This window comes from Emydura macquarii, unplaced genomic scaffold (assembly GCF_026122565.2).
Source record: "Emydura macquarii macquarii isolate MOO-44397 ecotype Brisbane River unplaced genomic scaffold, CSIRO-AGI_Emac_v2 contig_2805, whole genome shotgun sequence".
NCBI lineage: Eukaryota > Metazoa > Chordata > Testudines > Chelidae > Emydura > Emydura macquarii.
The window spans coordinates 4225368-4238678 of NW_027132942.1; the positions used below are offsets into that span (position 1 = coordinate 4225368).

A 13311-nucleotide genomic window follows, 5' to 3' on the forward strand; every position below is an offset into this window, starting at 1 on the left:
TGCGATCATGTTCCATCACCCTTCCCCACCTGGGTCTCCAGACAGAAGCCTACTGTTCCCAGTGGGAATGGATCAGGCTGTGACTGATCAAGAGGAGCACACCCCGCCATCTGCAGTGTGCTGTTTACTTTCCCCCGGGGTGGATGCCCTGCTCAAATACAAGCGTGCAGCTCCAGGCAGATATAACACAGGCCCTGAAACTGTCCTGCAGAGCCCACGTGCACCACCATTGCCCGGCTCGCACACAAACACCATCCTAACCCAATAACCCAGAGTGCAGAGAGAGCAGTCATTGCACCCCCCAGAGAGGCACCTGCGGGACCTGTATTTCATGCCTGGCTAGTGAATGCTTTTTGATAATAAAATGAAAAGTTCTGCTGCCCTGAAAATATCAATTTCCCTGCAAGGTGAGGCACCTTTAAACATGTGTTTACACCCTACATGCCATTTGGAAAAACTACAGCCGTATTGCTTTCTGCTCCAACACTGACTGAATGCTGCCAGTGCCAAACACGTGGCCTCCCAGTTGCTCTTGGAAAGCTGCCCGTGGGAGCACAGGGTCGTATTCCTTTTGCAGGGTATCCTAGCCATGCAAGCGCTGAGTAGCTAGCTACAGGACACAGCTCAAGGCCTCTGTCCCACTGCTGAGGGACCCCCACCCACTCTTCCTTCCCCAGGGAGACTCCAGAGGCTATGTGAACCAACTCCCCGCCCAGCAAGAAATCATCACACTGAGGTAATAATTAGGGATGAATAGCTGACATCCAGAAATAATGTATATTGCTATTCCAACCAACGAGATGGGAAGAAACAGCTACCCAGCAGGCAAGCACCATTTGTAAGCCTCAGGGCAATTCATTATTTTTCCCAGATGTCCTTCTTAATTGTAGATAATTAACTAAAATGGAGAAAGGAAGGAGAGAGTATTTAACATCGCTGGGCCAGCTCACGAGGGGGCTCGGGTCAAGTTTACCACCACAAGCCTGGTGCATCCTGCAGTCATCCAATCCCTCAGTGACCGTGGGCGAGTCACGTGGCTTCCTTCCCTGCACCCCACCCCTGCCCATCTGGGAACCTGGGCAAAAAGCAAGATGCTGCTGAGCTGAGTTTTCCTGGGTAACAGCAGCTCAGCACTGGCAGGAGGCTGCAGTGAGGGATCCAGCAGGCAGCAGCAGGAGCAGCTCCTGTGCCCGGTGGCCACCAAGGGATGCTAACGTGAAGAAGTTTGTGGCCAAGCCCTAACTGCTGTGTTTTCTAGGAATCCGGTCCTGGGGGGGCGGGGAGGGTTACCCTCTGCTCTGCTGCCTGGGCCAGCGACGTGAGCATGGATAGGTCTGAGACTGAAGAGGGAAAGCTCAGTTTGTTTTCACCTCACTCAAGAGTTCCACATTCCTTCCCTAGGGAGATCTACCGAGCATCAGCATGCTGGAAGAATCTGAAATCGTTTCTGACAGCTGAACCGGGATGCCCGACCACGGCGCCCTAAAACTAACCAGGAAAGCTTGTTGTGACATTTCTAGGATAGCGGCTTCCCTTGGGCTAGAACGCTGCTGAATGAGAGTTGAAGCAAACAATACAGGCAGCAATACACACAGCTGCATTCGTAAACCCAGGGAAACAGTCAACCAACATTTCCAGACAGCACATCCTACAGCGGAAGAGGCACAAGGGACAGTGGCAGCACATTTAGTGAAACTGCAAAATGTCTGGTCTCAATTTGCTAAGCTGGCTGGGCCATGCGGAGATAAGTCTTCTGTTCGCCTGTCTGCCGCTTCCCTTTCCCCTCCCATTACAATGTGCAGCTTCTGAGAGCAGCGTGAAACCGTGGCAGTTCCTCCTGTCACCCTCAGCACTGACACTTTCAAAGGCAATGGCTTAAGTCATGACGACGTAATGGACAGACTTGCTAATGCAATGCAATTTCTTTGTCAGGCTGTCCCAGCCAGTAAAGCATTCTGGACATGTGATATTCTGGCTCTGCAGAGGAAGAACAGATTTATATAAGCTGTGGCCTGCCGGGGAGCCAGGGTGGAAGCAGCTTTCCCACAATATCTAGGAGTCTCGAATGGGCTTCGTTTCCTCTCTCTGATTTTCTGCATTTCTGGCCAACAAGCAAAGGTTAAATCCTGACCCTTCAAAGCAGGAGGGAGTGGCCATTGACTGGGGGGCTCCACCCTACAGCACTTCCATCACAAAGGAATTTTGCTCCCACAAAATCCTGGAAGGCAAGGGCAGGCGAGCTGCTCTCCTAGTGCCAGGCAAGCGCCCCCCTGGATTGCCCAGCAGGGCCGAAATGCAATGGGCGCACCGCACCACTGTTATCCAGGACTCTGCCTGTCCAGAGCTCCCCACACCAGGCACAGCAATGCCAGAGCAAAGGCCAGCGGCAGGAGAGGGGCGTGTGGCAAAGGCAGGAAGGCTGGAGCACGGTCTGTGAGAATAGGAACCAGAGCGCTCAGTGCTCTCCTCCCCCGCTCCCCAAAGTGAATGCAGGCGTTTGTCCCCGCCAGGGCGGGCCCAGGCGGCACTGCCAGCAGCGAGCACCCTCAGTGCCCTGGGCACGGGCTGCACAATGCTAACAGGGCCAGCGTCCCCTCTCTCAAGTGGTTCTCAGCAGAACAGCAAGGAAGGGCCCTGGCTGCCTGAAGGGAAGTGGCTGAAGGAGGAGCTCAGTAACACCTACCGTCCTCATGGGTGCGCACATGCACCGGGGAGCTCTCTGGTCCAGGCCCCACATCTGTGTGAGCCCTCACCCACACCTTGTACTCTGTCCATTTCTCCAGGTCCTTGATCTCCCAGCTGGAGCGCTCACGGCCAATTCCATCCACTACGTGCTTCGTGCTGTCCTCGCCTTCCACCGCCTGGTATGCAATGGAGTACTGCGTGATGAGCCCATTGCGGCTCTGAGCAGGCGGGGGCACCCAACTTACCCGGACGGCAGTGGAGCTGGTGCTTACACACTCGACTTCTTGGGGTGGGGCGGAAGGGGCTAGGAATAGTGGGGAGATGAAGGGAAATGAGCGGAAGGAAAAACAAAATGTAGAGGGAACTCTTACCCAGCCAACTGAGCACTGTGTAACAGCCATGCAACACACGGAGAGCCTGCAAACTCTCACTCCTTCTTTACAGGTAATTTGAGATGTCATTAGGGGCAATCTGTATCTGAATATCTGACGGGCAGCATTGCAACACAATATGGCTTCGTTTCAGAGACTGCCTCCCCAGCTGTCTGGAGTTTAATGCAGCCACAGCACTGAACAGTGTAGAGAGGAGAAGAGGACACGGGAGCGAAAGACATGAGGCAAGGCGAAAAGAGATGTTTTCAGCTGATTTGTGAAACAAGCAGAGCTGAAGAGATGGCAAAAAACCCAGAAGGCTGGAGCGACAGAGGAGAAGGTTCTTGCACCAGAAGTGGGGAGACTGTGTGAAGGGACAGAGAGGAGCCTGGTGCTAGGTGAGGGCAGGACCCAGCGGGAGAACACAGAGAAGACAGTTGTAAGACAGGCTGGAGCAAAACCAAGACAGGCAACTGTGCAGTGTACCCTGAAATGGGGGGGGAGCCTGCGGCGCTTTTGAGGCTGGCAGGGATGTGGCAGGGCTTCTCTGTATGTGTGAAAAAGGCGTCTGGAAAGGGGCCCACTTTGTTCATTACTTGTAAATGGGGTTCATCCCGATCCCTGGCCTGCACAGGAGCAAGGGGCAGAGGCAGGCATGGGCTCGCTTCAAAGCTGACGTGAAAATTGTCTGCCTCCAACAGTAACTTCTGAGCCAGACCAGCATGAGTGACAGCTGCAGGCTGGGGCGGGGTGGGTGGGCTGTGAGGAGGTGATCAAGCCACAGGGATGGCCCAGACTCCACCCAGCCCACTGCTCCTGGCACTGCGGGGAATGACTGAGGACGAGAACACGGGGCAGGGGTCTTAGCAAAGGCTGACGACCTGCAGGCTGTGCTGACGAGTTACCAGCATCCTCCAGTGAGGACAGGCCGTCGGCGTGGGCAGGGGAGAGAGTAAAGGCACAGAAAGATACAGCACGTGCAGCCGAGCAGCGCCAGCCCAAACGGACAGTTAGAGGGAAGACAGAGGAGGCAGGAGGGAGAGAATGGAGTCTTGTGGGACCCCTCAGAGGAGCTGCCTGTGAAGTGAGATGCCAGGAGGCTGCAGGAAAGCCCTTCCCTTTCGGTACCAGCGGCAAAGGCCAGGCCAGCTTTAGCTCTGAGATTTGCTCTGCACAGGACCCAAAGCGAGGACAAGGACCCACTCTGGAGGGTCTCTGAAAGGCAGTGCAGGGAGGCGCCTCGCTGGCCCTTTCCTTCCTGCCTGTTGGCTGAGTAAGAGTCACACAGACAATGTGCAAAACACACAAGCAGTCGCTTAACACTTAAAGGAAATAAAATGAAACCCAGTAACATAAGCAGGGTCGACTTGAACTGCCCATGGCATGGAAATGGCATGTGTCCACCCCCCGGACAGGGCAGGCGGCAGGGCAGCATGCTCCCACACAAACACTCCCCCGCAGACACACGGCTGCCCTCCCGTTCACACCCACCCAGGAAAGCTTGTACTATTGCCCTGCACTGGGCATGAGCAGGCCTGTGCCCTGACCAGGTCACTGGCTCCTTACACAGGGGAAAATCTGTCCCAAGCATCCTGGAAGATCTCGAGAGAGAAGCATTTGCATTGGGGAGGGAGAGGATATTTGTGGGACAGGAGATCTGATCCACCTCCCACATCTGCCTGGGGGATCCATCGGCCCCTTCTAACTTCCAGATCCCTGTGAAAAGCCCCAGCAGGTGAATTTAAACTAGCTTCTTAACTAGCTTCTCACCAAACACAGGATGGGCCCCCCTCTGGGGCGTCTCAGCATCACGTCGGCAGGCGACTCGGGACTATTCACTGATACACAGACAGCTACCAAAACCTGTCTCCTTGCAGCACCGACCGTCCCTGCCCCCCGGCAAAGGTAGCACTGTGGGGCACAGTCCCGCTGCTAATCGACACCTCTCGTATGGTGCTGCTATGGACTCCTGCACGGCTGTATTGATCGCTGTGCCTCTGGGACCCTCAGGAGAACGAGGGTGTCTGAGCAAAACTCGACTCAACCAAGCAGATAGGAAAGGAAAAGGATCTGCCCTGGAGACAGCCCGCAGGAGATGGGGGTCCTACTGTGCGGCTGGAGGCTAAGTGAAGAGACAGCACATCTTCTCCTTCCTGTGCAGACCTGGATCGCTGCCTCCCACAGCGAGTGGAGGGTGACCTGGCCCCAGCCCGTTCTGTCAATGAATGCTGGAAAGGTTCTGCTCACCTCTCTGCAGGGCACTTCCAGCAGGGGAGTGGCCGTTGCTGGGAAAGCCCACCCAACCCAGAACGGCCTCGTTAAGGACACGCCTTTTGCACTACCCTTGACTCGCTTGTCAGTGCCAGGAACATTACCTGAAACAGACTCTTTGGATCGAAGAAGTCCACCTGCTTCTGCTGGTTCTGTCCCACTGCACTTGTGCCTTTTCCAGGACAACCAGGTGGGACGATCACTAGACCTACAGAGTCACCACACTCATGGCCTTCTGTATTGTAAGGCCGGGGGAGCTATCTTATCTCTGACTTCTCGCACAGCAGGCCAGAGAATTCCACCCAGCGATTCCCCATCAAGCCTACAGCTTCAGGCACAGTGAGAGCAGACTTTTAGACAGATGTCCTAGGCTGACTTAAAGACGCCAATTAACAGAGAATCCACCAGTCCCGTAAGTATGTTGCTCTCCTGGGTAATTACTCTCACTGAATCTGTCCAGCTTTAATTGCCAGCTGTTCTGCCTTTCTCTCCTGGATAAAGAGGCATCTACGATCAGAAATCTTCTCCCTGGTAGACCACGATCAGATCATCTCTGAACCGTCTCCTGGATAATCTAAACAGACCGAGCTCCTTTAGCCTCCCACTCTACAGCAAATTTTCTAGACCTCAACTTGTTCTCGTGGCTCTTTTCTGAGCCCTTTCCAATTCGTCAGCACCCTGCCTGTCGTGTGGACACCCCACCAGGACAGCACTGCTTGTTACTGTTGTGGTCTTTGTTAATAAAGCCAAAGCTCCAAAGGGTGAGTTTGGACTTGCTAGTGAGTGGCCTGTGTGTGCAGAGGTTAGGAGCCGGAGATCTGCTAAGGGGCTGTTCCTCCTTCAGGACCCTGTCCTCAAGGAGTGGCTTCTCCTACTCTGATTATGCAGGGCTCCTCGGGGAGCTGTCTACACACGGGGCTGTTCCTGATTAACGCCCTCTGTGGAGACTCTAATCCTGCAATAAGAATGCCTGGTTCCTGTTTAGCTTAATCCCATCAGCTCTGTGCCCGGACAGTTGTCTGTTTCGCTTTGTTATGCGAGTGGCGGAGAGGTGCCCAAACCTTTGTCTATCCATGGCAGAGTGGCATCAAAACCAGCTAAAAAATAAGATGCCAAATTCCCATATTCAGAGCACGTTCCCCAGCATTCACACATTGATAACAGCTTGATCTGAACTTCTCTATGTCCAGTCTCTGGCACGGGCACGAAGGCTCCATTAGCTGGAGTGGGCTGCTGGACTCCTGGTGATTGGGGAGTAGGAAAAACCGGGGCAGCCGCCTTTTCCTTGAAGGGAAGGTCATTCTGCTCGTGAGTGGTGCCGCTCCTCTCTGCCTGCCCTCCTTCTCCAATGGCCGCTTCGTCCCAGCATCTCCCCAGGGAAACGCCGCCTGCCTCCCCAACTGCTCACCCCACATGGTCACCAAATCCCAGACAGATGGTACAATGGAAATGTCTCTTTCTCGCCTTTTAATGCTCTTTGCATGAGAGCAAGCCCCGAAACTGTTAGTGAAAATGAGCTTATCGCACAGCCCTTTGATAGCCCTAATCTGCTTATGCAGAGCACTTTGAGCTGCCAGGCACGGCAGTGTGAACTCTGCTCTGTGCTCTCATGGGGCAGGAGAGGATGAAACTGATATTGCCAGGGTCACCTCACAATCTGGCCTTTATTAACTTCACTGCCGCTTGTTGTTGTTTCCCCTAGTGCCTGCAGTCCCAGGAGCAGCAGCCTCACTCGCTCACACGCACGCACGCGCGCGCGCGCACACACACACACGCGCGCACGCACACAGTGCCACTTTCCTACGCCAATCCTCCCAGCCACCTGACAAGCACAGGAGCGCCCGCCCGCCGCCCTGTGACTGGCGCTCGAGCAGCAGAGAGGCAGCTGGAAGCTACTGGGGAGGTGTTGGGAAGGGTAGGGGAAGGAATGAGTGTCCCACGGCTTGCGAGACAGGCACTTTCACGAGGCACCAGTGTCTAGGAGAGTCAGAGCCTGGCTGAATGGCACAGCGGCGTGTAAGCAAACTCGGAGATGCCTGCCCCTCTGTCCAAGGCACTTTCCCAGCTGCCGCAGTGTCTCTGAGTCTACCGGCTGGGAAGGAGGGGGCGGCTGAACGACACAAAGACGGGACTTACCACTTGGCTATGTTGCCTTCTGCCCCCCAGGCCCAGCCCCAGAGCTCTGGCTGGCATTCCCTAGCCCACACCGTTTGGCCGCGTCTCTGGCCAGTCTCACAATGCCCGATGCGCCCAGGCCCCGGTGAGATCCAGGCCGCCTCTGCTCCTCCTCACTAACACAGCTCTGTGGACACTTACTGGATTGGGCAGTTCTGGCTTCGATGACTGGGGTGCACACTCCCAGCCCCAGCTCCGAGCGGGCGCCCAGCCGGAACTTGTAGAGCGTGTCAGGCTTGAGACCTTCCACCGCATAGGAGGAGCTTGGGTCAAAGTCCACCTTGTGCTGGAAAACGGACGGGAGATTGACGTTACTTGTCATGCTTAGAGAAGGGGAGATAAACACGTCTCCCTGGGGCTCAGCTCTCGGCGCCAGGGGGAGCCAGCCACCACACGCTCCGAACTGCTGAGCCAAGCATCCCCAGAGAACTCCCTGTACCCGACACAGCCTCCCACACTTGAACTATGCCACCCCTCCAGTCTCCCAGGTTATTGAGCTTCTTGAATGAAGCCACAGTGACTCCACAGGGAAGCAGCTACGCTTCACGGTGCCAGCCCACACAGCACGGTTGTCTCCACAGCACTGCTTCCCTGCGCCCCGTGCGGGAGCAGGCATGACCTAGTCATTAAATACGGGCCTGAGATTCAGGGCAGCCGGGTCCATTGCTTGCTCTGCCTCAGACGTGCACTGAGACCCGGGGCAAGTCCCTGTCCAGCTGTGACCTCACCCCAGCCTGGTTAGTGTTTGTAGCAGGCCTGCAGGTGCCCATGGGAAGGCGGGTCCCTGTCACCACCTGTCCTTCAGGAAGGGCGAGTGGCTTGCTTACAAGAACTCACTCTGGTTCAGTGGAGTTCAACCTGTAAAGCGACGGTTACTGGTTTTGGCAGAACCACAGCGGGAATCGGAGGGAGCACAGACAGCTCTGGGTCTCTATCGTCACCACTATGCTGCACTGAACCCACTGTTCCATCTGAGAGGGCTGCTTTGGGTTGGGCTTGATTGTTCCAGGGACCCAACACGGATTCTGGAGGGACTCTCCCAGGACACCTTCACCCTCCACATCCTTCTCCTGGGCTGCAAGGCCTTTCCTACAGGTCCAGCTCCCAAGGCCGCACGGCCTCCAAAGCCATTCTGGTCTTGGAGCCATGCAGCCACATTTCGCAATCAATTTTGCAGCCCATTTGAAAGCTTTCATTTCATTCCCCTCCATGTGTCTGTCCTCTGCTGTCCCAGCATGAGGAGCGCCTCGCTGAAAACCAGAGACCATTGCACCGTGCCCCAGATCTAACAGCTGGAATCACCCAAGTGCTGGGGAAGCAGTGTGTGGGGGAGAGAGGCTGAGATTAGAGTTCACACCACCGCACGTGAACGATCCCTGAGCCCAGTGACTTCAGGAGAAAGCCGTTCTGTCACTGCCCGGTGATACAGCCACCCAGAGACCCTCCAGCGAAGGCAGCGGTGATCTTCCCCAGCGGCTGGGCCATGATGCTCTGGCCCTGGCTGAAGCAAAGGCAGACTCCTCACCTGACTCCCCTCCTCCCCTTCCCAGTACAGCAGCTCGTATTTAGTGATGCGTTCCTGGGAGGCCGGCAGCCACGTCAGCAGGATCCGGGTATCAGACTCTGCCTCTGCCTGGAAATCAGCTGGCTGAGCTGGAACTGGGGACCAACAAAACAACTGTTAGTGAGAGCCTGGGCAGTGCGAAGGGCAGCAGAGAGTCTGCTCCCAGAGGCTGAACCTGGTCCTGGAAAGGGTCTTCTGTATTTAGCCTTGATCCTCTCTTCCTACTCCCCGGGGCAGGGGCAGGGGCAGGCGACAGTTCTCATGCCTGGCCGGGTCGGTGCATGGCTGCACGGAAGCTGGAAGTGGTCACTTCTACTTGAGCAGACATGCCCACCTGAGCTCTCGTCGAGCGAGCACACTAACAATAGCCGGGTAGCCACGGCTCCGGGAGGGTGATCCCAGCCGAAACCCTAGATACCTGTTCTGGTGACTAGCCCATCCCGCTGCTCATGCCGCCACAGCTACACCAGCGCGATGAGAACCAGCGTGGGCTGGCTGTCTGAGCTGGGAATCACATCTTCCAGCTCCAGTGCAGACATAACATCGCCGCACAGGCCATGCTCCCTGGCAGCCCCTGCGTAAACGGGCAGCCTAGGCCTACTCCACTGCGCGCACAGACAGAAGCCTCCCAGAAAGAGCCGGCAGAGCTGCAGAAGTCTGTTAGTCAGGCTCCATCCAACAGGTCCAGCCAGTTGTGTCATATCCAACACAGAGCTGTGAAGGTTGCTATTTTTGCTGAAATTGACACCGATTCCCCACAGCACGCACGGCCGGTTTAAAGCTGCTGTCTCTGGCACCATGCACGGAACTGGTAAAACATCAGCATGGCTCAGAAACTCAAACAGGAGGCCCCCTGAAGAGCCGCCTGCAGGGGTGGAGGGTAAGGGGCACGGAGCACTAAGGAGGAAGGTTTAATACATACCCCCCTGCTGAGTTTTGACCTGGATGATGTCCGAGGGGGGCCCATCTCCCACGGAGGTGAAGGCCAAGACCCGGATGCTGTAGGTGGTCCCTGTGATCAGGCTGCCCACCGTGGTGAGATGGCTGTCATCAGTGTTGTGTTTCTGCCACATGCTCAGAGGCAGATGGGGGTCGGTCGTGTAATAAACCCGGTACCCTCGGATCTGGCCATTGGGCTCCTCCGGCTGCTCCCACTGAACAAGCATGGTGCTGGCACTCAGCATCCGCGCCTGGACCTTTAGGGGCGGGCTGGAAGGAGCCTGCTCTCCTGTCCGGGCCTCGACCAGTTCGCTGGGAGGACCCCTTCCGATATTGTTAACGGCAATGATGCGGAACTCGTACTCCGAGAATGGGCTGAGGCCGCCGATGCTATAGCGGGTTGTTGCTACGCCATCCACCTCCTGGAACGGGCCCTCCCAGGATTTGGGCTTGTACTGGATGACGTAGTAAGAGATGGGGTCTGAGTTGCCGGAGTCCCAGGTGAGGGTCACGCTGGTGGCTGTGGTCTCAGTCACTAATGGCTCCGTCGGTGGTTTCGGCAGCGCTGGAATTAGAAGGAGAAAGGAGCATTTTAAATAATTCATTCCGCTCAACTCCTGCAATGTGCAGAGGGATAAAAATGGAGCTGCCACCTCCCATTAACATTCTTCTTTAAAAGGCAGAAATCATTTCATGCCCTGGAACGTGCATTTGGATATTAGCATATATTGCTTGAAGTGGTTCTTAATGGAAGGATAAACAGAGCAATCATAGTATTAGATGTGCCTGAAGCACTTGCTGGCAGCAGGCTAAATAAAGGTAATCTAAGAGGGATGCCTGTTGTCGGGGTGGCTGGGCTGGCAGCCGAGAGGTGCTCACCTGGCTAGGCTACACCGCTGGGAGCTAGGTTCATGCAGGGACACAGTGAAACAGCCTAAGTACCACACACAACCTGGGGCCACACCACTAACTCCAGAGAAACAACATCCTAGGCAAGTGCCGTTAGCTGGTCTGATGATAGCACTGCAGTACATGGGAGGGGATGCGGCCAGAGCAATTACCAACTTTTCCAGCCATTATTTCACAGAGTGGCGTGTCAAACTGTAACCAGACAACATATTGCTGCACAAGAATTCTGGGACACTGAGAGCGAAAGTGTTACTGAGCGGGGTAGTTGCTGCAGAAAAACATTTCCAGATTTGCCGATAATAAAGCACGAGAAATCTGCAGAGCACAAAGCCATTAAGACAGTAAGTGAAATAAAGTGAACAGTAATGACGTCTCCTACGTACTGGCCTGGGTAACTGGTTATTAATTATTTGTGCTGCAACAATGCCCGAGTCTGAGCACAAAGGGAATGAAACCTTGTCCCAAAGTGAGATACCCACCATCTTGCTGTTAAGAAAAGCAATCCAATTCTATGTCAGACATGTGGATGTTTGGATCAGGCTTTGCTCTCAGGCGTTACAGAACAGCCTCCTGGAACGGACAGCCGAGTAACGTCTGCTCTTCGAGACAGAGCCCTGCCTGCGTGGGCACTGCACACAGCACCGAGCGTGCTGGGAGCTAGATTCTGACGGGGCCTCAGGCAATGCAATGTGAAATACCTGCTGATGCTGGCTCGGTGCTGGGGATGCTGGCAGCAGGCCGGGCTCTCCCCCAACGACTCACAGAACTGGAGTATTCTGAGCGGGTGCAAGCGTTTCTCATGGTATCGCACGTTTTCCCAGGGGACAGCCAGTAGCACAGAGGAGACACATGCTACATATCTGCTTTTTTTCACTTGATGGCCCACGAGAGCGAATCTAGTTCGCTCATTAGCATGCAGGCCAGTGCTCGGTGCAGTGAAGTTTAGAACACACGGCATGGAACGCCCAGGGGGCTGATTTATAATGGCTATTCACCAGCACTGTCACGCAAGTGTTTCCTCCTCTGTCTAGTGACTGACCTGCGCTTCTGCAGGCACCAGATGAAACAACACTGTGGCGCCTAAGAGAACACCCAGCCCGAGAGGGGACAGAACAATGGAGTGAAAGGGGCTTAAAGATCTTTGCTCCTAATGAGAACTGAGCAGAAAGCCTTGGGCACCACCTGGGCCCCTTCCAGGGGCTGACATGTGAGGGCCCGAGTTGCTGTTCCACAAGCAGCTCTGTGTCAAACTGCAGGTGTCACCTTAGGCCACCCGAGTGTGGGGGAGAGTGGAGCAGGCAGGAAGTAAAGAGATCATAGGAAGAGCAACCAGTGTGCTCCCCGCCCCGCCCCAGCAGTCCCTTCCCTGCTCCTTTCTTCCCTTTCACTCTCAGCTGCGCACATGATATTGGCAGCAAGGAATAATCCAACCCTGTCTTCTATAAGAGAACCAGGGATGTGACAGGAAACCGGTGCCGGGTAATGTGAGGAAAGGGAGCGGTATGTGGCTGAGGGTTAAAACACTATTGTGATAGGACCTGGAGAAGGAGAATTTGTATTAAACTCCCAAGTCAAAGGGGAACAAATCTCAATTCCAGGGGATTGTTTGAGCAGGGGCTTGGTGCTCAGAGGTGACCGTGAGACAGGAGGGGGCTTGTAAGAAGAGACAGAATCCAAAGAATAACGCACCCGGGGCAACATGAGCATCAGGGAGGGGGAGGGCAGGGGTATTCTGGACCTACCCAGGCACTAGCTGGAAACGTAGAGCCAGAATTTCAGGCCTCAAGCTGGGACCAAATGCAGGACCAGGCCTCTGCATCCATAGGAATCAGCCATGATGTGAAGCCAATTTTGGGGCCAAGGAAATGCAGTGCCTGCCAGCATGAGAGCAGGAGCTAGTATAGGATGGGAGGGTAGAGACAGAGAGGCAAAAAGAGGGAAAGAAAGAGGGGTGGAGGCTGAGGGTGCAGAGGACAGTTTAAAGAGTTCTTTCAGGACCCGCCCTGCCGTAGGGTGGACGCAAGGAGCTCCCTGGTGAGTCCCTACACACACAGCCCCTGGGCATGTCTCACTGGGTTTATCCTGCTTGTTCTGCCATCCCTGGGGGTCTCTTGACAAGAAGGGGAGTTGGGTCACGGGGCTGCAGGGTGCCCTGGCTAAGACGCAGCCAGGAACTGGGGTGAGCCAGGCTTCGCTGGCTGGAGACATGAGTCAGAACATGTCTTGGCATGAGTCTTGGCACATGAGTCTTGGCACACCAGGGCCTGTCCACAGAGTCTGTCTCCCACAGAGTCTGTCTCCCACAGCTCTCCCTTGCCAAATGAGGCATGGACTCCATGCGCATGGGGAGGAGACAGGCCGCTGGAGTGAAGCTTCAAATCTAAGCTGGAAAACGCA

At 55.3% G+C, this 13311-nt stretch overlaps 1 protein-coding gene across 7 annotated transcripts in view; it reads right to left on the minus strand.

Moving 5' to 3' along the window:
• The window catches only part of PTPRF (protein tyrosine phosphatase receptor type F), a 519799-nt gene that overhangs the window by 68427 nt on the left and 438061 nt on the right, over positions 1 to 13311 (minus strand). For 4 of the 7 annotated variants that reach the window (XM_067567840.1, XM_067567838.1, XM_067567839.1 and 1 more), the window contains exons 9-12: positions 9989 to 10570; positions 9028 to 9161; positions 7644 to 7788; positions 2684 to 2989 (exon numbers count right to left, since the gene is read on the minus strand). In XM_067567840.1, the coding sequence (XP_067423941.1) occupies positions 2684 to 2989; positions 7644 to 7788; positions 9028 to 9161; positions 9989 to 10570 (1167 nt within the window). The remainder of the gene's footprint in view (positions 1 to 2683; positions 2990 to 7643; positions 7789 to 9027; positions 9162 to 9988; positions 10571 to 13311) is intronic. The other 3 variants (XM_067567843.1, XM_067567842.1, XM_067567841.1) reach the window with 1 other exon arrangement.